The sequence below is a fragment of the Xenia sp. Carnegie-2017 genome, unplaced genomic scaffold (genome assembly GCF_021976095.1).
Source record: "Xenia sp. Carnegie-2017 unplaced genomic scaffold, XeniaSp_v1 HiC_scaffold_21, whole genome shotgun sequence".
Classification (NCBI taxonomy): domain Eukaryota; kingdom Metazoa; phylum Cnidaria; class Anthozoa; order Malacalcyonacea; family Xeniidae; genus Xenia; species Xenia sp. Carnegie-2017.
The window spans coordinates 182912-197412 of record NW_025813484.1 but is presented as its reverse complement, the minus strand read 5'-3'; the positions used below and the strand labels follow the sequence as shown (position 1 = coordinate 197412).

General features: G+C 33.1%; 3 protein-coding genes across 9 annotated transcripts; 1 reads left to right on the top strand and 2 right to left on the bottom strand.

Moving 5' to 3' along the window:
- Positions 1-4: 4 nt before the first annotated feature.
- On the bottom strand, positions 5-4800 carry LOC124445039. Of its 2 annotated transcripts, none has more exons than XM_046995760.1 (8): positions 3823-4800; positions 2597-2913; positions 2344-2462; positions 2104-2224; positions 1948-2030; positions 1469-1563; positions 982-1349; positions 5-597 (listed from the first exon to the last, which is right to left on the bottom strand). In XM_046995760.1, exons 1-8 carry the CDS (start codon positions 4661-4663, stop codon positions 316-318), a joined length of 2226 nt encoding a protein of 741 aa, XP_046851716.1. In that variant the 5' UTR covers positions 4664-4800; the 3' UTR covers positions 5-315. The 2 variants fall into 2 exon arrangements, with proteins under 2 accessions (XP_046851716.1, XP_046851715.1); XM_046995759.1 differs by having other exon boundaries at positions 982-1367; positions 3823-4798.
- A 2301-nt stretch (positions 4801-7101) lies between these two features.
- Positions 7102-13212, bottom strand: LOC124444893. Of its 3 annotated transcripts, none has more exons than XM_046995569.1 (4): positions 13156-13212; positions 8647-8843; positions 8158-8549; positions 7102-7773 (listed from the first exon to the last, which is right to left on the bottom strand). In XM_046995569.1, exons 2-4 carry the CDS (start codon positions 8840-8842, stop codon positions 7492-7494), a joined length of 870 nt encoding a protein of 289 aa, XP_046851525.1. In that variant the 5' UTR covers position 8843; positions 13156-13212; the 3' UTR covers positions 7102-7491. The 3 variants fall into 3 exon arrangements, with proteins under 3 accessions (XP_046851525.1, XP_046851524.1, XP_046851526.1); XM_046995568.1 differs by lacking the exon at positions 13156-13212 and adding an exon at positions 9393-9590; XM_046995570.1 differs by lacking the exon at positions 13156-13212 and adding an exon at positions 9465-9579.
- On the top strand, positions 9085-14268 carry LOC124444888. 4 transcript variants are annotated; one of them, XR_006948049.1, is made up of 7 exons: positions 9085-9244; positions 10389-12202; positions 12294-12622; positions 12732-12850; positions 12955-13075; positions 13165-13499; positions 13897-14268. XR_006948049.1 is itself a non-coding variant. In XM_046995561.1 (7 exons), the coding sequence occupies exons 2-7, from the start codon at positions 10417-10419 to the stop codon at positions 13973-13975; spliced, it is 2517 nt and encodes an 838-aa protein (XP_046851517.1). In that variant the 5' UTR covers positions 9085-9244; positions 10389-10416; the 3' UTR covers positions 13976-14268. The 4 variants fall into 4 exon arrangements, 2 of the variants coding, with proteins under 2 accessions (XP_046851517.1, XP_046851518.1); XR_006948048.1 differs by having other exon boundaries at positions 13165-13819; XM_046995561.1 differs by having other exon boundaries at positions 13165-13247.
- The last annotated feature ends 233 nt before the right edge of the window (positions 14269-14501 follow it).

Genomic DNA, 14501 nt, shown 5'->3' with positions numbered 1-14501 from the left:
CTGATTCGGTTTGTTTTATGGAGTTTATTAGCAATGAACAATCTACACAATCTCCCCGACTATTACAAATTTGAGTCTATTTATATGTTTACATTTCGTGACTTACGTGCACTACTACAACATGAATTAATTAAGAGAGAAAATACTTAGGAAGTGTTAAGTATATACACCCTAATTTTTAATTATAATTTTGGCACACATAAAACTCTGCATGGGAACTTATAAAATCTGGCATGCAATAAAAAATATAAATGAAATATCCTAAATTATATACAACAATTACAACTAAACTTTGACTGAAAGGACTTCGTCCAATCAGCCCATTAATCTTGTTATCGTTACTAAATTTGAGCATCCAATTCTTTGCAAAGCATACTTTAGCACGCATATAATGCATTTTCCCTGACGACGCAAGTGGTGTAACTGACCCATCAAAAACTCCATGACTTCTCTTCCTTGCATAGATCTTCGTGGATTTTCTATCTCCGTACACGAGCATATTTCGTGCAAAAGACTAGTCCTCTGCCTTTCGTCTAAATTTTGCATTATTTGCAACAGCACATTTTTCAGATTATTGCGTTGACTACTGTCCGATGTCTAAAATAAATTATTTTGGATTTAGGTTTGACAAATGATCTACTAATAACAATTACTTATTTACTCTAGCACTCCACACTTCTAATGATGTCTTCAACTCATTCTACAGTAGTTTACATCGTCCACGTTTGTGACACTAAATTTTTACAACATCTTCTTACAAAGACTTAAGTCGTATTGTTAAAAATTGTGCAGTATTGAAACTGTAAGTTAAATGTAAAACATAGTGCTAGTAGAAAACCATGATTGTTACGATTTTTGGTACGATCAGGCACGTGAATTCTGTCCTTTAGAGAATTGTTAAAAGTTGACTTTGTCTACTAGGTGTCTCTGTTTTTATAATTACAACTGTGAAAAATTCATTTGCAGTCTTTATCAAAATACCTCTATTTCTAAGTTTCTTCCACAAGTAGTACATTCTAGTCTAGGGCTGCTGATTGGTTCTACAAGTTGACCAATAACAGGTTCACGAGAGTGATCTTCTTCCAAATGTACGTAATTACGATAAACAGCTTTTTTACATTTGTTTTGATCGTGATGTCTTGATTGTTCATTATTCTCTCCTTGTCTTTCTGCTTGAGGAAGATGCCTGTCATTACTTGGCTGTGTTTCTTGTTGGAAACCTTGCTCTTGTTGTAAAGGATTTCCATTACGTGTAAACCGGAAACAAATCTCGGGCAAGCTATCACTGTTTTGTCTATTCTTGCCGCAAACACTTTCCAACCTTGAACAAAGATTTCTTTCCTGCCCTTCTAATGGATAAAGATTTCCTGGTATTAAAAGAGTGCGAGGAAATTAAACATTTGAACATTGATTTGGGTTAATTTATTCAAAACACTAAAAAAGTATTTCCAAAATTCAGCAACTTTACCTTGAAGGGTCATGCGTAACTTTCTTTGTTGTTTCTTCGTAGATTTCTTTTCCAGTTTATGAGCAAAACTTTCTCGACATATTGGACAACGAGTTCTATTATAAAAGAAAACAAGATATTGATTCAGATAGACAAATAAAAAATGTTCAGTATATTTGAGACAAAACCTCACATGCCAAGGTTATAATCTGTCATATAATTTCATATACACGATCGATTGGGAAAAATTTGAGACAACGAGACATTTAAGTCAGCCACACAAATTGCTCATTAGTGAGAGGTATTAAACATCTTATCAATCAAACACGATATGGAATTTAAACATGGCAACAACTCAACTATGAACATTTAAACGGATATCCTCCTTATTTAGAAAATACATTATACATTTTCTCCCACTACCTAACCTTGCAATTTGCATTTAGATTTCTCTGACACGTTATTACGAAACTTTGTTATAGATATAAATGAAAACCTACTTTCCACTGCGAATCATTTGTACAGCACATTCCTTGTGAACTTTGTGAGAACATGGCAAGATTTGACAGCCAGAGAAAATGTCCTTTAAATACATATTTTGATTAAAAGACACACATATAACCAAGTATTGATGAAGTTTATATAAACTTCATTACCTCTAAACATATGCAACATTCATCATGTGCAGAGTTTTCCCTACATTTATGATTACCACGCAGTTGTACATCAAGACACACACCACAAACATCGCAATGAAAAGAACGATCTCCGTGAACTCTAATGAAATATAAACGTGTCAAAAATCAGTGTAGTGCTTAATATTTATGATTATCTAACAAATGAGATCAATCAGTTATAATTGGAGAACGTGTTTTTATTTGGGTACATTTGAGTACCTGCAAATTCCACATTTCTTGCAATGATAAGGTTGGTCATCTTTGCCAGTAAGGTGTTTACATAAAGCGCAGAAATATTCGGCAAATTTAACACCACAATTCGTACACTTTTCGTCGAACTAGCGAATTTCAAATGAAAATAGGAAAAATCAAATGAAATGTTTTTACGACCATAACAAACAAATTTCATTTAACTATTCTCGTATGTTTAGAGGAACTTTTTGTGTTATTTTACAGCATGAAAATATATTACCTCTTGTACGTTGCTACAATAAGCACATTTGACTTTTTTTACATCACGTGATTTAAGCTTCTTGTTGCCACACGCACTTTGATTGTTATGACAACGATGACAGGGATAAAACTGCTCACAACAATCAAATTTAACAAAACAATGTCTTTTATAGTGACTACATAACCAGTTACCTTCCCGAGACGTTAACACCACTTCAGAGTTCTGGGAATTATTATTGAACTTTGAGTGTTTCCTACCATTACTGCCTGGAAATTGAATACCTTTTGGGAGACCAGAAGATCGCAAAGGATTGCTTGCATTGTTGAATGACGTATCTGTTGAAAGTTAATTATAAACAAAATTTTGCATTAGTAACGTAGGAAATAAAATCAATGAACTACTTTGTTTCAAACATTTTTTGTCAAAGTTTTTCTCATATTCAAGATCATTGAAATGAATATAACTAAAACACAAACTCCGACAAGAAGGACATCTTGGTTAGGGATATTATTTTGTTTTTTAAAATGTATTAATTTTATTTCATTGCGTTGTTGCGATTTTTGAGTGGAAATTTTCGTGTGTTTGTCGCCCTATTTCTTCGGCGTCTATATCGTATGCTTTTCACATGCACTATGGGGAAAAAGAAATGAAAAAACAAAAAAATTTAGAAATTGCAACATTTAACTTTCCCGTAGGAACAAGGTTTCAAGATATATTCAGTTTAATGATCTAGATATATTGACCAATTGATCACAGCCATCGAGAGCTAAAAACATAGTGTTGACGTTGTTGAGTACTTTAACATTTTAGGAGAAAATAGAGGAACTGTCAAGAACTGCTCAATAATACACATTTTTCTTTTTGGACGACATTACAATTCTATTCTCAACGCTAAAAAGCACTTCATCATACACCGTAGTCATAACCATACCATATTCTTTGGTGCCTCCACAGCTGACAGTAGCAACATGAACCCAAGTCGTGACAATGTCGATGACATCGGGCTTGGTGTTTCATGGGATATATGCAAAAATAACGTTAGAATGATTACTTTAAGTATTACTAGTGTAATGTGAGGTTTACGACAATGTATCAACAACTGCAGTCTCTTAAATTTTTATAGCTGCTGTGATAAAAATTATTTACTTAAAATATACCATGTTGTGCATCAAATATTCTAGGATAGTACATTTCAAGTTGTAAGAGTAACAAAATAAAAGAAATAAAAATTATTTTAAACTTACTCATTACATGAACTTCACGTACGATTGTGTTTGTTGCAATTGATGATTTCGGTTTCTGAGTTAAAGAATCTTCCGATTGATTTTCATGGGGATGTTTAGCAACAGGGTTGGAAACATTGATGTTTACAGGCAAAAAAGGATTAGAAGGTCGCTGAATGGATCTATGAGAGCTAACATCGTTGTTTCTTTTGGGTATGGGTTTGCTTGCAGTTGAGGAATATTGCAACGAAAGACGATCATTTGTTGACATTAATAAAGATTTATAACTTGATCTTGTTCCATGATTTTCTCGTCGAGGTTTTTCATTTGCTGAGCGTTTTTCGAAAACACTGTAATCTCCGGCCAGATAGCCGTCAATAATGTGGATGAGGTCAAATCTGATGATGGATTCAAAAAACGAGTGAAGAACACTTAAATTTGAAGCACTAATGATCAAACGACGATCAAGTTGATGTAAGATTTCTGTTGCATCTTGAGCATGCTCAATTGAGAATTGTCGACGTGCCCATTCTTTCATTGCTGTCACATCAGAAGACAATAATCTTTCAGGGATTGTGAGCAACATCATTTTGTAATTAACAAATAAAGAAGAAGCAACTGAGATTGGTGGCGCACTTTTTAATGATATATTTTCACAAGTATTGCTCTCATCTTGTTGACCCGAGAAAGGTAATACCTCTTCTTCATTAAATGGTGACATGTCTGAAGATCTCATCATTTCTTCATTATCATTTCTTTCTTGACCATCTTCAACGTTTCTCATTCCTTCATCATTTATTGTGTCATTTTCAATGTTTCCTTCAGGTTTCATTTTAACATTTCTTTTTCTATTATCACTCATTATGTCGTTTTTTACTTCTTCAGGACGTTTTTCCTCAGATTTTTTTTTATTGCAGTTGAGAGTTAACGTGAAGTGGCGACAACCAAATGCAATGAAGCAGAAATTTCTAACGAAGCAAATATATTGTTTGAATTCAAAATAATAGGAATTTCTAAGCAATGGTCGTCCAAACAGTGGGAGTTTCCCATATTAAAATGGGAAAGCCCCGATAGAAAGAGAAACCTGCTTTTGAATTTTGCTCGATTTGAGTGGAATATTGATCATAACCCGAATCATGGGAACATAATTAATTTAAAAGTAAGCCACTATTTATCGAATGTTTTCCATTGGGAATGACTAATTTGCTTGACTAAAACTTTTGTGGGAGTTCCCTAAGAAACCTTGGGAATTACCCTACAGAACCACTCTTGTCAAATAATACTTCAAAAAGCTTACACAACTGTATAAAAGCAAATTTTAAAATAACGAAGCATTTTGAAAAATATAAATAAATAAAACAATGAGACATATACAAAATCAACATTTTCAATCACATAACACGCTATCATTAAGTATAAATGTTCAGAGGGGTTTCCCCGTAAACAATTTCAACCATATAAAAGTACATGTACCAAGTTGAGCCAGACTTAAAAAAGGGTGTTGGTCGCAGACAAAACACTAACATCAGTTAAATTGCCAAAAAATGAGCATTATGTGTTTATTTTTCCTCAAATGTGCACCTCTGCTCTTCAAACTTTCATGATAAGGCAGTGTAAAATTCTTTAACTTTCAAAAAAACATCAACTTATCATCTGTCATTCTGCTACATCAACTCTCATAAGGTCAAATGTGAATAAATAATTAATAATTTTATCCGCCCACGGAAAGAATAATTTTATGAATATTTTTTTACAAAGTCTATGATTATGATCATGATGGGAAAATGATTTTTTATTCCGGCTATAAGTCCTTTCTTTCATTTGTATCTTGAGTGAAGAACAATTTAAAGCAAATGAAGTGTATGGCATCATGTCTTATAATCAATTAACCGGAAGAATCAAAGGTTAATTTATCATTTCGTCAGAGAAAATTAACCAATAAAAAAACACTATGGTATATATTTAATGATTGTCGCTCATGACCATGATAAAGAAGACGCTGTCGAAACGAACTGTACGACTGAAGAGATTGAAGATATTTCTGATTAATGTTTCTGAACTTTATAATGGTACACCTTTTGTTAGTCACTGTCAGCAATAAAATATTCTTCAAGCTAGTTCTGTTCACAGATATACGCTAAACTTACTATCATAAACACTGTTTGATTAAAGCATTGATTCTGTTTGGAAAGTTAACAGCTATAAAAAGGTAAAATCTGAAAATTCCTTAAAAATCTTAGAGAATATTTTCCACGACAAATGCTCTCCTCATGAAGTAATATCGACAATACTTTGAAAGCAAATTCTTATCAAAATTTGTAAATTATTTGCAAATAATATCATAGTTATAACAAACTTTATCAAGTTCAACAACGAGAATCTATTGCTCTTTCACTTTTTCGAAAATGCAGCAAAAAATTATGTTGTGTAAGCAACATTTTTAATTAATTTCCCTTACACGTACTTGGTTCGCAAGGAACAAACGATTAAAAAAGACGAGTTCAGGAGCATTGCGCATTCTCTTTGTCTGTCCCAAATCATCCCCATATTCATCCCGCACACCTGCGCACATCACAAATGCCCCCTCCCAGACACACGCACACAAAGCTTAATATCGATCATTGAAAACGTTCATCATAAATGATTTCTAACGATGATTTGCTCCAATTCTTTTAATCCGTTTTTATCCGTTTTTTAATAAAACGTTGCCGCTTTATGCTTTTTGAAAGTTACCTAATTTCTTTCCTCGAATGTTTCTTGAAGTAGTAACGTTACAAAGGTTAATCTTGGTCATGCATGCCTTGTTTAACTTGGACATGAATTTACTACAAGAACTGCAGCATTTTAACTTGAATAATGACGGTAATGGCATCGAAACTGTGATAATTTCTCTTAGGGAGAATGGACAAAATGATGCCCAATATAGACTAAGTACATCCAATTTCTTCTTGTTATGGAAGGTTGAAAACAATTATCCAACGGACCTTCTTTCATAATTATTTTGTGTTTACAATTACTTATATTTTCATTTACCTTTTCACCCTCTGTGTTTTAAAAACGTGTTCAAAGCCTTTATTCTGTGCATGTACACGAGGTTGATTCTGTATACTGATATAGTAGCGTGGTTGAAATTGTTTACGCAATGATTTCCGCTTCATTGCATTTTGTTGTCCCTGCTTCACATTAACTCTCAACGTTCAAAATTTCAACATTTTTAACACGGTATCATAATGTTCATATTTGTTTATGATCAGTAATGTAGATGTATGAGTTATTTGTGAACATATTTCATACCAAATGTTAAACAAAAAAGTCATGTTTGATTATATCAATATACCTTTTTTACCTTTTTGCTATTGTTTCTATCTAATGCTGTTATAAAAAATTACTTATAAATATTTGTTTCTAAAATTCGAAAACTTAAGAAAAGTTGTTTTTTTCTGATATTGATTTCTCCTCTAAATTCATCGCAATCGGTTTTACTGTTTATTTACATGTCAACGAACAGAATGAAAAAATACAATAGAATGCAGAGGCATTTGAATAAAAAGAATATTTTTGCCTGAGTTTGAAAATATCTCGATAGCTATTTACATTTAGCGCATTCTCGACGCATAGCGTTTTTTTTAATTTAGAATTTTTTACACAATTAAATTACAACTAAACTTTGACTGAAATGACTTCGTGCAATCAGCCCAATAATCTTGTTATCGTTACTAAATTTGTGCATCCAATTCTTTGCAAAGCATACTTTAGCACGCATATAATGCATTTTCCCTGACGACGCAAGTGGTGTAACTGACCCATCAAAAACTCCATGACTTCTCTTCCTTGCATAGATCTTCGTGGATTTTCTATCTCCGTACACGAGCATATTTCGTGCAAAAGACTAGTCCTCTGCCTTTCGTCTAAATTTTGCATTATTTGCAACAGCACATTTTTCAGATTATTGCGTTGACTACTGTCCGATGTCTAAAATAAATTACTTTGGATTTAGGTTTGACAAATGATCTACTAATAACGATTACTTATTTACTCTAGCACTCCACACTTCTAATGACGTCTTCAACTCATTCTAAAGTAGTTTACATCGTCCACGTTTGTGACACTAAATTTTTACAACATCTTCTTACAAAGACTTAAGTCGTATTGTTAAAAATTGTGCAGTATTGAAACTGTAAGTTAAATGTAAAACATAGTGATAGTAGAAAACCATGATTGTTAAGATTTTTGGTACGATCTGCCACGTGAATTCTGTCCTTTAGAGAATTGTTAAAAGTTGACTTTGTCTACTAGGTGTCTGTGTTTTTATAATTACAACTGTGAAAAATTCATTTGCAGCCTTTATCAAAATACCTCTATTTCTAAGTTTCTTCCACAAGTAGTACATTCTAGTCTAGGGCTACTGATTGGTTCTACAGGTTGACCAAAAACAGGTTCACGAGAGTGATCTTCTTCCAAATGTACGTAATTACGATGAACAGTTTTTTTATAATTGTTTTGACCGTGATGTCTTGATTGTTCATTATTCTCTCCTTGTCTTTCTGCTTGAGGAAGATGCCTGTCATTACTTGGCTGTGTTTCTTGTTGGAAACCTTGCTCTTGTTGTAAAAGATTTCCATTACGTGTCAACCGGAAACAAATCTCGGGCAAGCTATCGGTGTTTTGTCTATTCCTGCCGTAAGCACTTTCCAACCTAGAACAAAGATTTCTTTCCTGTTCTTCTAATGGATAAAGATTTCCTGGTACTAAAAAAGAGTGCGAGGAAATTAAACATTGAAACATTGATTTGGGTGAATTTATTAAAAACACTAAAAATGTATTTCCAAAATTCAACAACTTTACCTTGAATGGTGATGCGTAAAAGATCAGCTGCATCATTTTGTCCATTCTCCCTAAGAGAAGTTATGACAGTTTCGATGCCATTACCGTCATTATTCATGTTAAAATGCTGCAGTTCTTGTAGTAAATTCATGTCCAAGTTAAACAAGGCATGCATTACCAAGATTAACCTTTGAAACGTTTCTACTTTAAGAATCATTCTAGGAAAGAAATTAGGTAACTTTCAAAGAACATTAAGCGGCAACGTCTTATTAAAAACGGGTAAAAGCGGATTAAAAGGATTGGCTCAAATCATCGTTAGAAATCATTTATGATGAACGTTTTCAATGATCCATATTAAGCTTTGTGTGCGTGTGTCTGGGGTGGTGGTGGTGGCATTTGTGATGTGCGCAGGTGTGCGGGATGAATATGGGGACGATTTGGGAGGGACAACGAGCATGCGCAATGCTTCTGAACTTCGCGTTTTTAAGTCGTTTGTTCGTTGCAAACCAAGTACGTATAAGGAAAATTATTTAAAAATATTGCTTACACAACATCATTTTTCGCTGCATTTACGAAAAAGTTAAAGAGCAATAGATTCTCGTTGTTGAATTTGATAAAGGTTTGTTATAACTATGATATTATTCGCAAATAATTTACAAATTTTGATAAGAATTTGCTTTCAAAATATTGTCGATATTAGTTCATGAGGAGAGCATATGTCGTTGAAAATATTCTCTAAGATTTTTCAAGGACTTTTCAGATTTTACCTTTGTATAACTGTTAAGTTTCCAAACAGAATCAATGCTTTAATTAAACAGTGTTTATGATACTAAGTTTACCGTATATCTGTGAACAGAACTAGCTTGAAGAATATTTTGAACAGTGATTAACAAAGGTGTACCAATATAAAGTTCAGAAACATTAATCAGAAATATCTTCGATCCTTCAGTCGTACAGTGTCATTCATCAGCGTCTTCTTTATCAACGAATTATCATGAATGACCATCATTAAATATATACCATAGTGTTTTTTTATTGGTTAATTTTCTCTGACGAAATGATAAATTAACCTTTGATTCTTCCGGTTAATTGATTATAAGACATGATACCCTACACTTCATCAGCTTTAAATTGTTCTTCACTCAAGATACAAATGAAAGAAAGGACTTATAGCCGGAATAAAAATCATTTTCCCATCATGATCATAATCATAGACTTTGTAAAAAAATATTCATAAAATTTTTCTTTCCATGGGCGGATAAAATTATTAATTATTTATTCACATTTGACCTTATGAGACTTGATGTAGCAGAATGACAGATGATAAGTTGATGTTCTTTTTGAAAGTTAAAGAATTTTACACTGCCTTATCATGAAAGGTTAAAGAAGGGAGGTGCACATTTGAAGAAAAATAAATACATAATGCCCATTTTTTGGCAATTTAACTGATGTTAGTGTTTTGTATGCTACCAACACCCTTTCTTAAGTCTGGCTCAACTTGGTACCTGTACTTTTATATGAATACTGAGAATCAAACACCCAATTGACTTCAACAATATGGGGACTCAAAAAATATTGTCAATGTATCTGCCATAAAATAGTGGTTTAGTGTCGTTGTACACAAGCGCCCAGTGTACCCCCCTGGTTATGGGCCTGTTACATAATTATTGATATACAGGCACCCAGTGTACCCCCCCTGGTTATGTGCCTGTTACATAATTATTGATGTACAGATGTTACGAAACAAGATTTATTTTTTATAGTCTGTATAGTGTATTTTGTGCATTAGCAATGGATTCATTGATGATAAGTTGTGTGAAAGTATTAAAGAATGGATATCAATGGATGGTCAAGGATACAAATTCTGATGAAAGAAAGGAGAAGAAAGAACAAAATTTGGTTGATCAGCTATTGAAACGTTGGAGTTTGGCATCATCTTTAAATAAAGCATACAAAAATGTCGATAGATGGACCATTCATGTTCAAGATTTAATGCATCCAACAGAAAAAGTTGTTTTACACCTTTATGTAAAATCACTAGAAGAGTTTAAGAGATTTCAAACTTTATTGAGAAGTCTTGTCAGCAATCATTCAAAAGACTTTCACACCCAAATATTGAACAATAATATTTTTAATATTCTTGTCACCAAACCTGGTCCTGTGCTGATTTCGATCGTATCACAGGGATCCCAAGATAGTTCTTTAGATTGTTCCCAATCAGAGTCTTCCTCTTTGGTCTTGGTTTTGAAAACTTTGAAACAGTTACTTAATGATCTTTCCTTGTCTACCCAAAACTATGAAACAAACTATAATAAGACAGACAAAGTTGAAATGATTCATGATGTTCCTCATGATCCCCATAATTCACTAGATGTTCTACTACAACATCACATTGACGACTTCAAGGCAGCATGTAATGAAGAAAATTTTTCTTCTTATAAAAATGATGAAAGAAAATTTGATATGTTTACAAACACAGATCATTCTTCTAGTGAAGTTGAACGTTTGAGAGAAGAAAATGAAAGGGCGATAAAAATTATTCAATCTTTAAATGAGGAAATCCGAGATACAAGACACGTTTTACAGTCACAGGTCAATGAGCTAGCTCGTAAGAATAATGAATTGAGAGAAGAAATTTCGCGACGTGAACTTGAATTACAGGAAACTTTTACAGAACTTGGTCGTATGAGTTTTGAAATGAGCAAGATTCGAAATGAAAGCAGACGCCATAAAATATTTCAAAATACTTATACTTCACAAGTAGTTTCAACACAAACAGATGCAGTTGTATCTGGAGAATTTCTCAATGTTAATGAAGCAGTAGAAAATGAAAGAATGTTGCGATCAGATGTAGGAAACATTGAAATTGATGGTCATGGTAATCAAGAAACTCTTACATCCACACCAAGTAGTTTAACTGACGATTTACACATTGGTGTTCATCAAAATATTGAAAATAATTTCCACCTTCTGCTTCTTCGCATCTCAAACAAGCTTCTCAAGCCTGAGATAACTGCTCTAAGAAATTGGGTGGGGACCGAGTTCGAGATAAGTTCATCTTTAAGTGTGATAGAGATATTTCAAGAATTGGTTCGTAAAAGGATTATTAATATCTTCGATCTCAGTCGATTGAAAACATTTTTTGATACGCTTTTAAGATATGATATCATCTTTCTTATTGATAAATATCTTCTTGGGGATTATTCTCAATTGAGAATACGTAAACCAATCGCAGAACTGGGTTCATTTCATCCTGGATCAACTTCACAAAGTAGACCTTCATCATTTGGAGTGTCATCTTGGCGACATCACTCCACTTCAAGAGGAAAACGTCACAGAGATTCTGGGTTTAATACTACAGCTGGAAATGAGATGTCACGTACGATGTCTGGTTTTGCAACATCTAACGTTAGAGAATCACGTGAATCAACATCACGACACACGTATCATCAAGGTAATACGGACCATCCTAGTCCCCTACCACGTGATCCCATGGTAGGAAAAGTTCAGTCAAGAAATATTAGCACGACATTACCACGTGATACAATCGTGGTAGATGGTGGAAGAAGTGATGATGGTAAGGCATGAAATTTTGTTGTTTAGTTTATATTAATCTTTGATTATGGTCATGTTGATGAACGTCTGACGTAATAATTATTGATTTTCAGTTAGTATCATTCAATCAACTGGACATAGTGATCAACAAAATATTTCACACAATAACGGAAGCAATGGACAGAAATTATCCAAACCAATACGACCTGATGATTCAGACAGACGTAGTTTGGAGTCATTTTTTGATGAATTGGTCAGCAGTGGTAGCCAATGGTTGTGTACCCATTACAAACGTCATTGTTTTGTTCAGTTTGAGTGTTGTGATCAATTTTGGCCTTGTCATCGTTGTCATAACAACCAAAGCAGTTGTGGCAAAAAGAAGAAGTTAAAATCACGTGACGCGAAGCGTGTTAAGTGTGCTCGTTGCGGTTTAGAACAACCAGTATGTATTTCATGATAAATAAATATTAGTGTACTTGATGACTCAGGTCAGCCATTGTTTTGATGACGTCAGTAACAACACTGATGCGAAATTTTTCTTAATATTTCAGTTTCAACAATTTTGTTCACGATGCAAAATAAAATTTGCGGAATATTTTTGTTCTATTTGCAAACATCTCACCGGCACAGATGATAATCCGTATCACTGTGATAAGTGTGGTATATGCAGGTACAAACTTTAACTTTCAGTCAATAATTTATTTTATTTTATTTCAGTCTATCTTTTTCTCATTTACATCGTTTTTTTGTTTTTTTTTTTTTGAAAAAATGTAGAGTTCACAAAGATCGTTCTTTTCATTGCGATGTTTGTGGTGTGTGTCTTGATATACAACTGCGTGGTAATCATAAATGTAGAGAAGGTTCTGCACATGATGAATGTTGTATATGTTTAGAGGTAATGAAGTGTATATAAATAACAAATTTCATTCATTCTTAGTTATATGTGTGTCTTTTAATCAAAATGTGTATTTGTACCTGTTAAAGGACGCTTTCACTGGATGTCAAATCTTGCCGTGTTCTCACAAAGTTCACAAGGAATGTGCTGTACAAATGATTCGCAGTGGAATGTAGGTTTTCATTTATATCTATAACAAAGTTTCGTAATCACGTGTCAGAGGAAACATAGAGTACAATAAAAAGGGCTTGGACATGCTGTATTTTTTGATTATATGATAGATATACGATAGAAGTATGTCTATATTATATACTTATGTGCAACTTGAGTTAAAATAATAACAGAAACTTTAGTATCGGTTGATATAGCCAACTTAAATTGAAAATACTCGAAGAATTGGTTCTCCACGTTGATGGTGTAAAAGGTGAAGGCTAAAATTTTGTTTCTTGATTTTACTCAATCCAAATTTAATGAGAAGTAAAAGAAGAAATCGAAATGCAAATTGTAAGGTTAGGTGGTGGGAGAAAATGTATAATGTATTTTCTAAATAAGGAGGATATCCGTTTAAATATTTATAGTTGAGTTGTTGCCATGTTTAAATTCCATATCGTGATTCATTGATAAGATATTTAATACCTCTCACTAATGAGCATTTTGTGTGGCTGACTTAAATGTTTCGTTGTCTCAAATTTTTCCCAATGGATCGTGGATATGAAATTATATGACAGATTATAACCTTGGCATGTGAGGTTTTGTCTCAAATATACTGAACATTTTTTATTTGTCTATCTGAATCAATATCTTGTTTTCTTTTATAATAGAACTCGTTGTCCAATATGTAGAGAAAGTTTTGCTCATAAACTAGAAAAGAAATCTACGAAGAAACAACAAAGAAAATGATTGCCCAATATAGACTAATGCATGAGTACCTGAATTTTTTTCTTGTTATGGAAGGTTGAAACAATTATCCAACGGACCTTTTTTCATAATTATTTTTGTGTTTACAATTACTTATATTTTCATTTACCTTTTCAACCTCTGTGTTTTAAAAATGTGTTCAAAGCCTTGATTCTGTGCATGTACACGAGGTTGATTCTGTATACTTATATAGTAGCATGGTTGAAATTGTTTACGGGGAAACCCCTCTGAACATTTATTTAGCGTGTTGTGTGATTGAAAAAGTTAATTTTGTACATGTCTGATTGTTTTATTTATTTCTATTTTTCAAAATGCTTTGTTATTTTAAGATTTGATTTTATATAGTTGTGTAAGCTTTTTGAAGTATTATTTGACAAGAGTGGTTCTGTAGGGTAATTCCCAAGGTTTCTTAGGGAACTCCCACAAAAGTTTTAGTCAAGCAAATTGGTCATTCCCAATCGAAATCATTCGATAAAAAGTGGCTTACTTTTAAATTAATTATGTTCCC

Coding starts and splice junctions, on each gene's coding strand:
- LOC124444893 (XM_046995569.1), bottom strand. CDS start 8,842: ATGATTCTTAAAGTAGAAACGTTTCAAAGGTTAATCTTGGTAATGCAT. Junction 8,550..8,646: donor TTTACGCATCACCATTCAAG/GTAAAGTTGTTG, acceptor ACTCTTTTTTAG/TACCAGGAAATCTTTATCCA. Junction 7,774..8,157: donor GAAGAAACTTAGAAATAGAG/GTATTTTGATAA, acceptor AATTTATTTTAG/ACATCGGACAGTAGTCAACG.
- LOC124445039 (XM_046995759.1), bottom strand. CDS start 4,663: ATGAGTGATAATAGAAAAAGAAATGTTAAAATGAAACCTGAAGGAAAC. Junction 2,031..2,103: donor AATGTTGCATATGTTTAGAG/GTAATGAAGTTT, acceptor ATGTATTTAAAG/GACATTTTCTCTGGCTGTCA. Junction 598..981: donor GAAGAAACTTAGAAATAGAG/GTATTTTGATAA, acceptor AATTTATTTTAG/ACATCGGACAGTAGTCAACG.
- LOC124444888 (XM_046995561.1), top strand. CDS start 10,417: ATGGATTCATTGATGATAAGTTGTGTGAAAGTATTAAAGAATGGATAT. Junction 12,203..12,293: donor TGGTGGAAGAAGTGATGATG/GTAAGGCATGAA, acceptor ATTGATTTTCAG/TTAGTATCATTCAATCAACT. Junction 13,248..13,896: donor CAAATGATTCGCAGTGGAAT/GTAGGTTTTCAT, acceptor CTTTTATAATAG/AACTCGTTGTCCAATATGTA.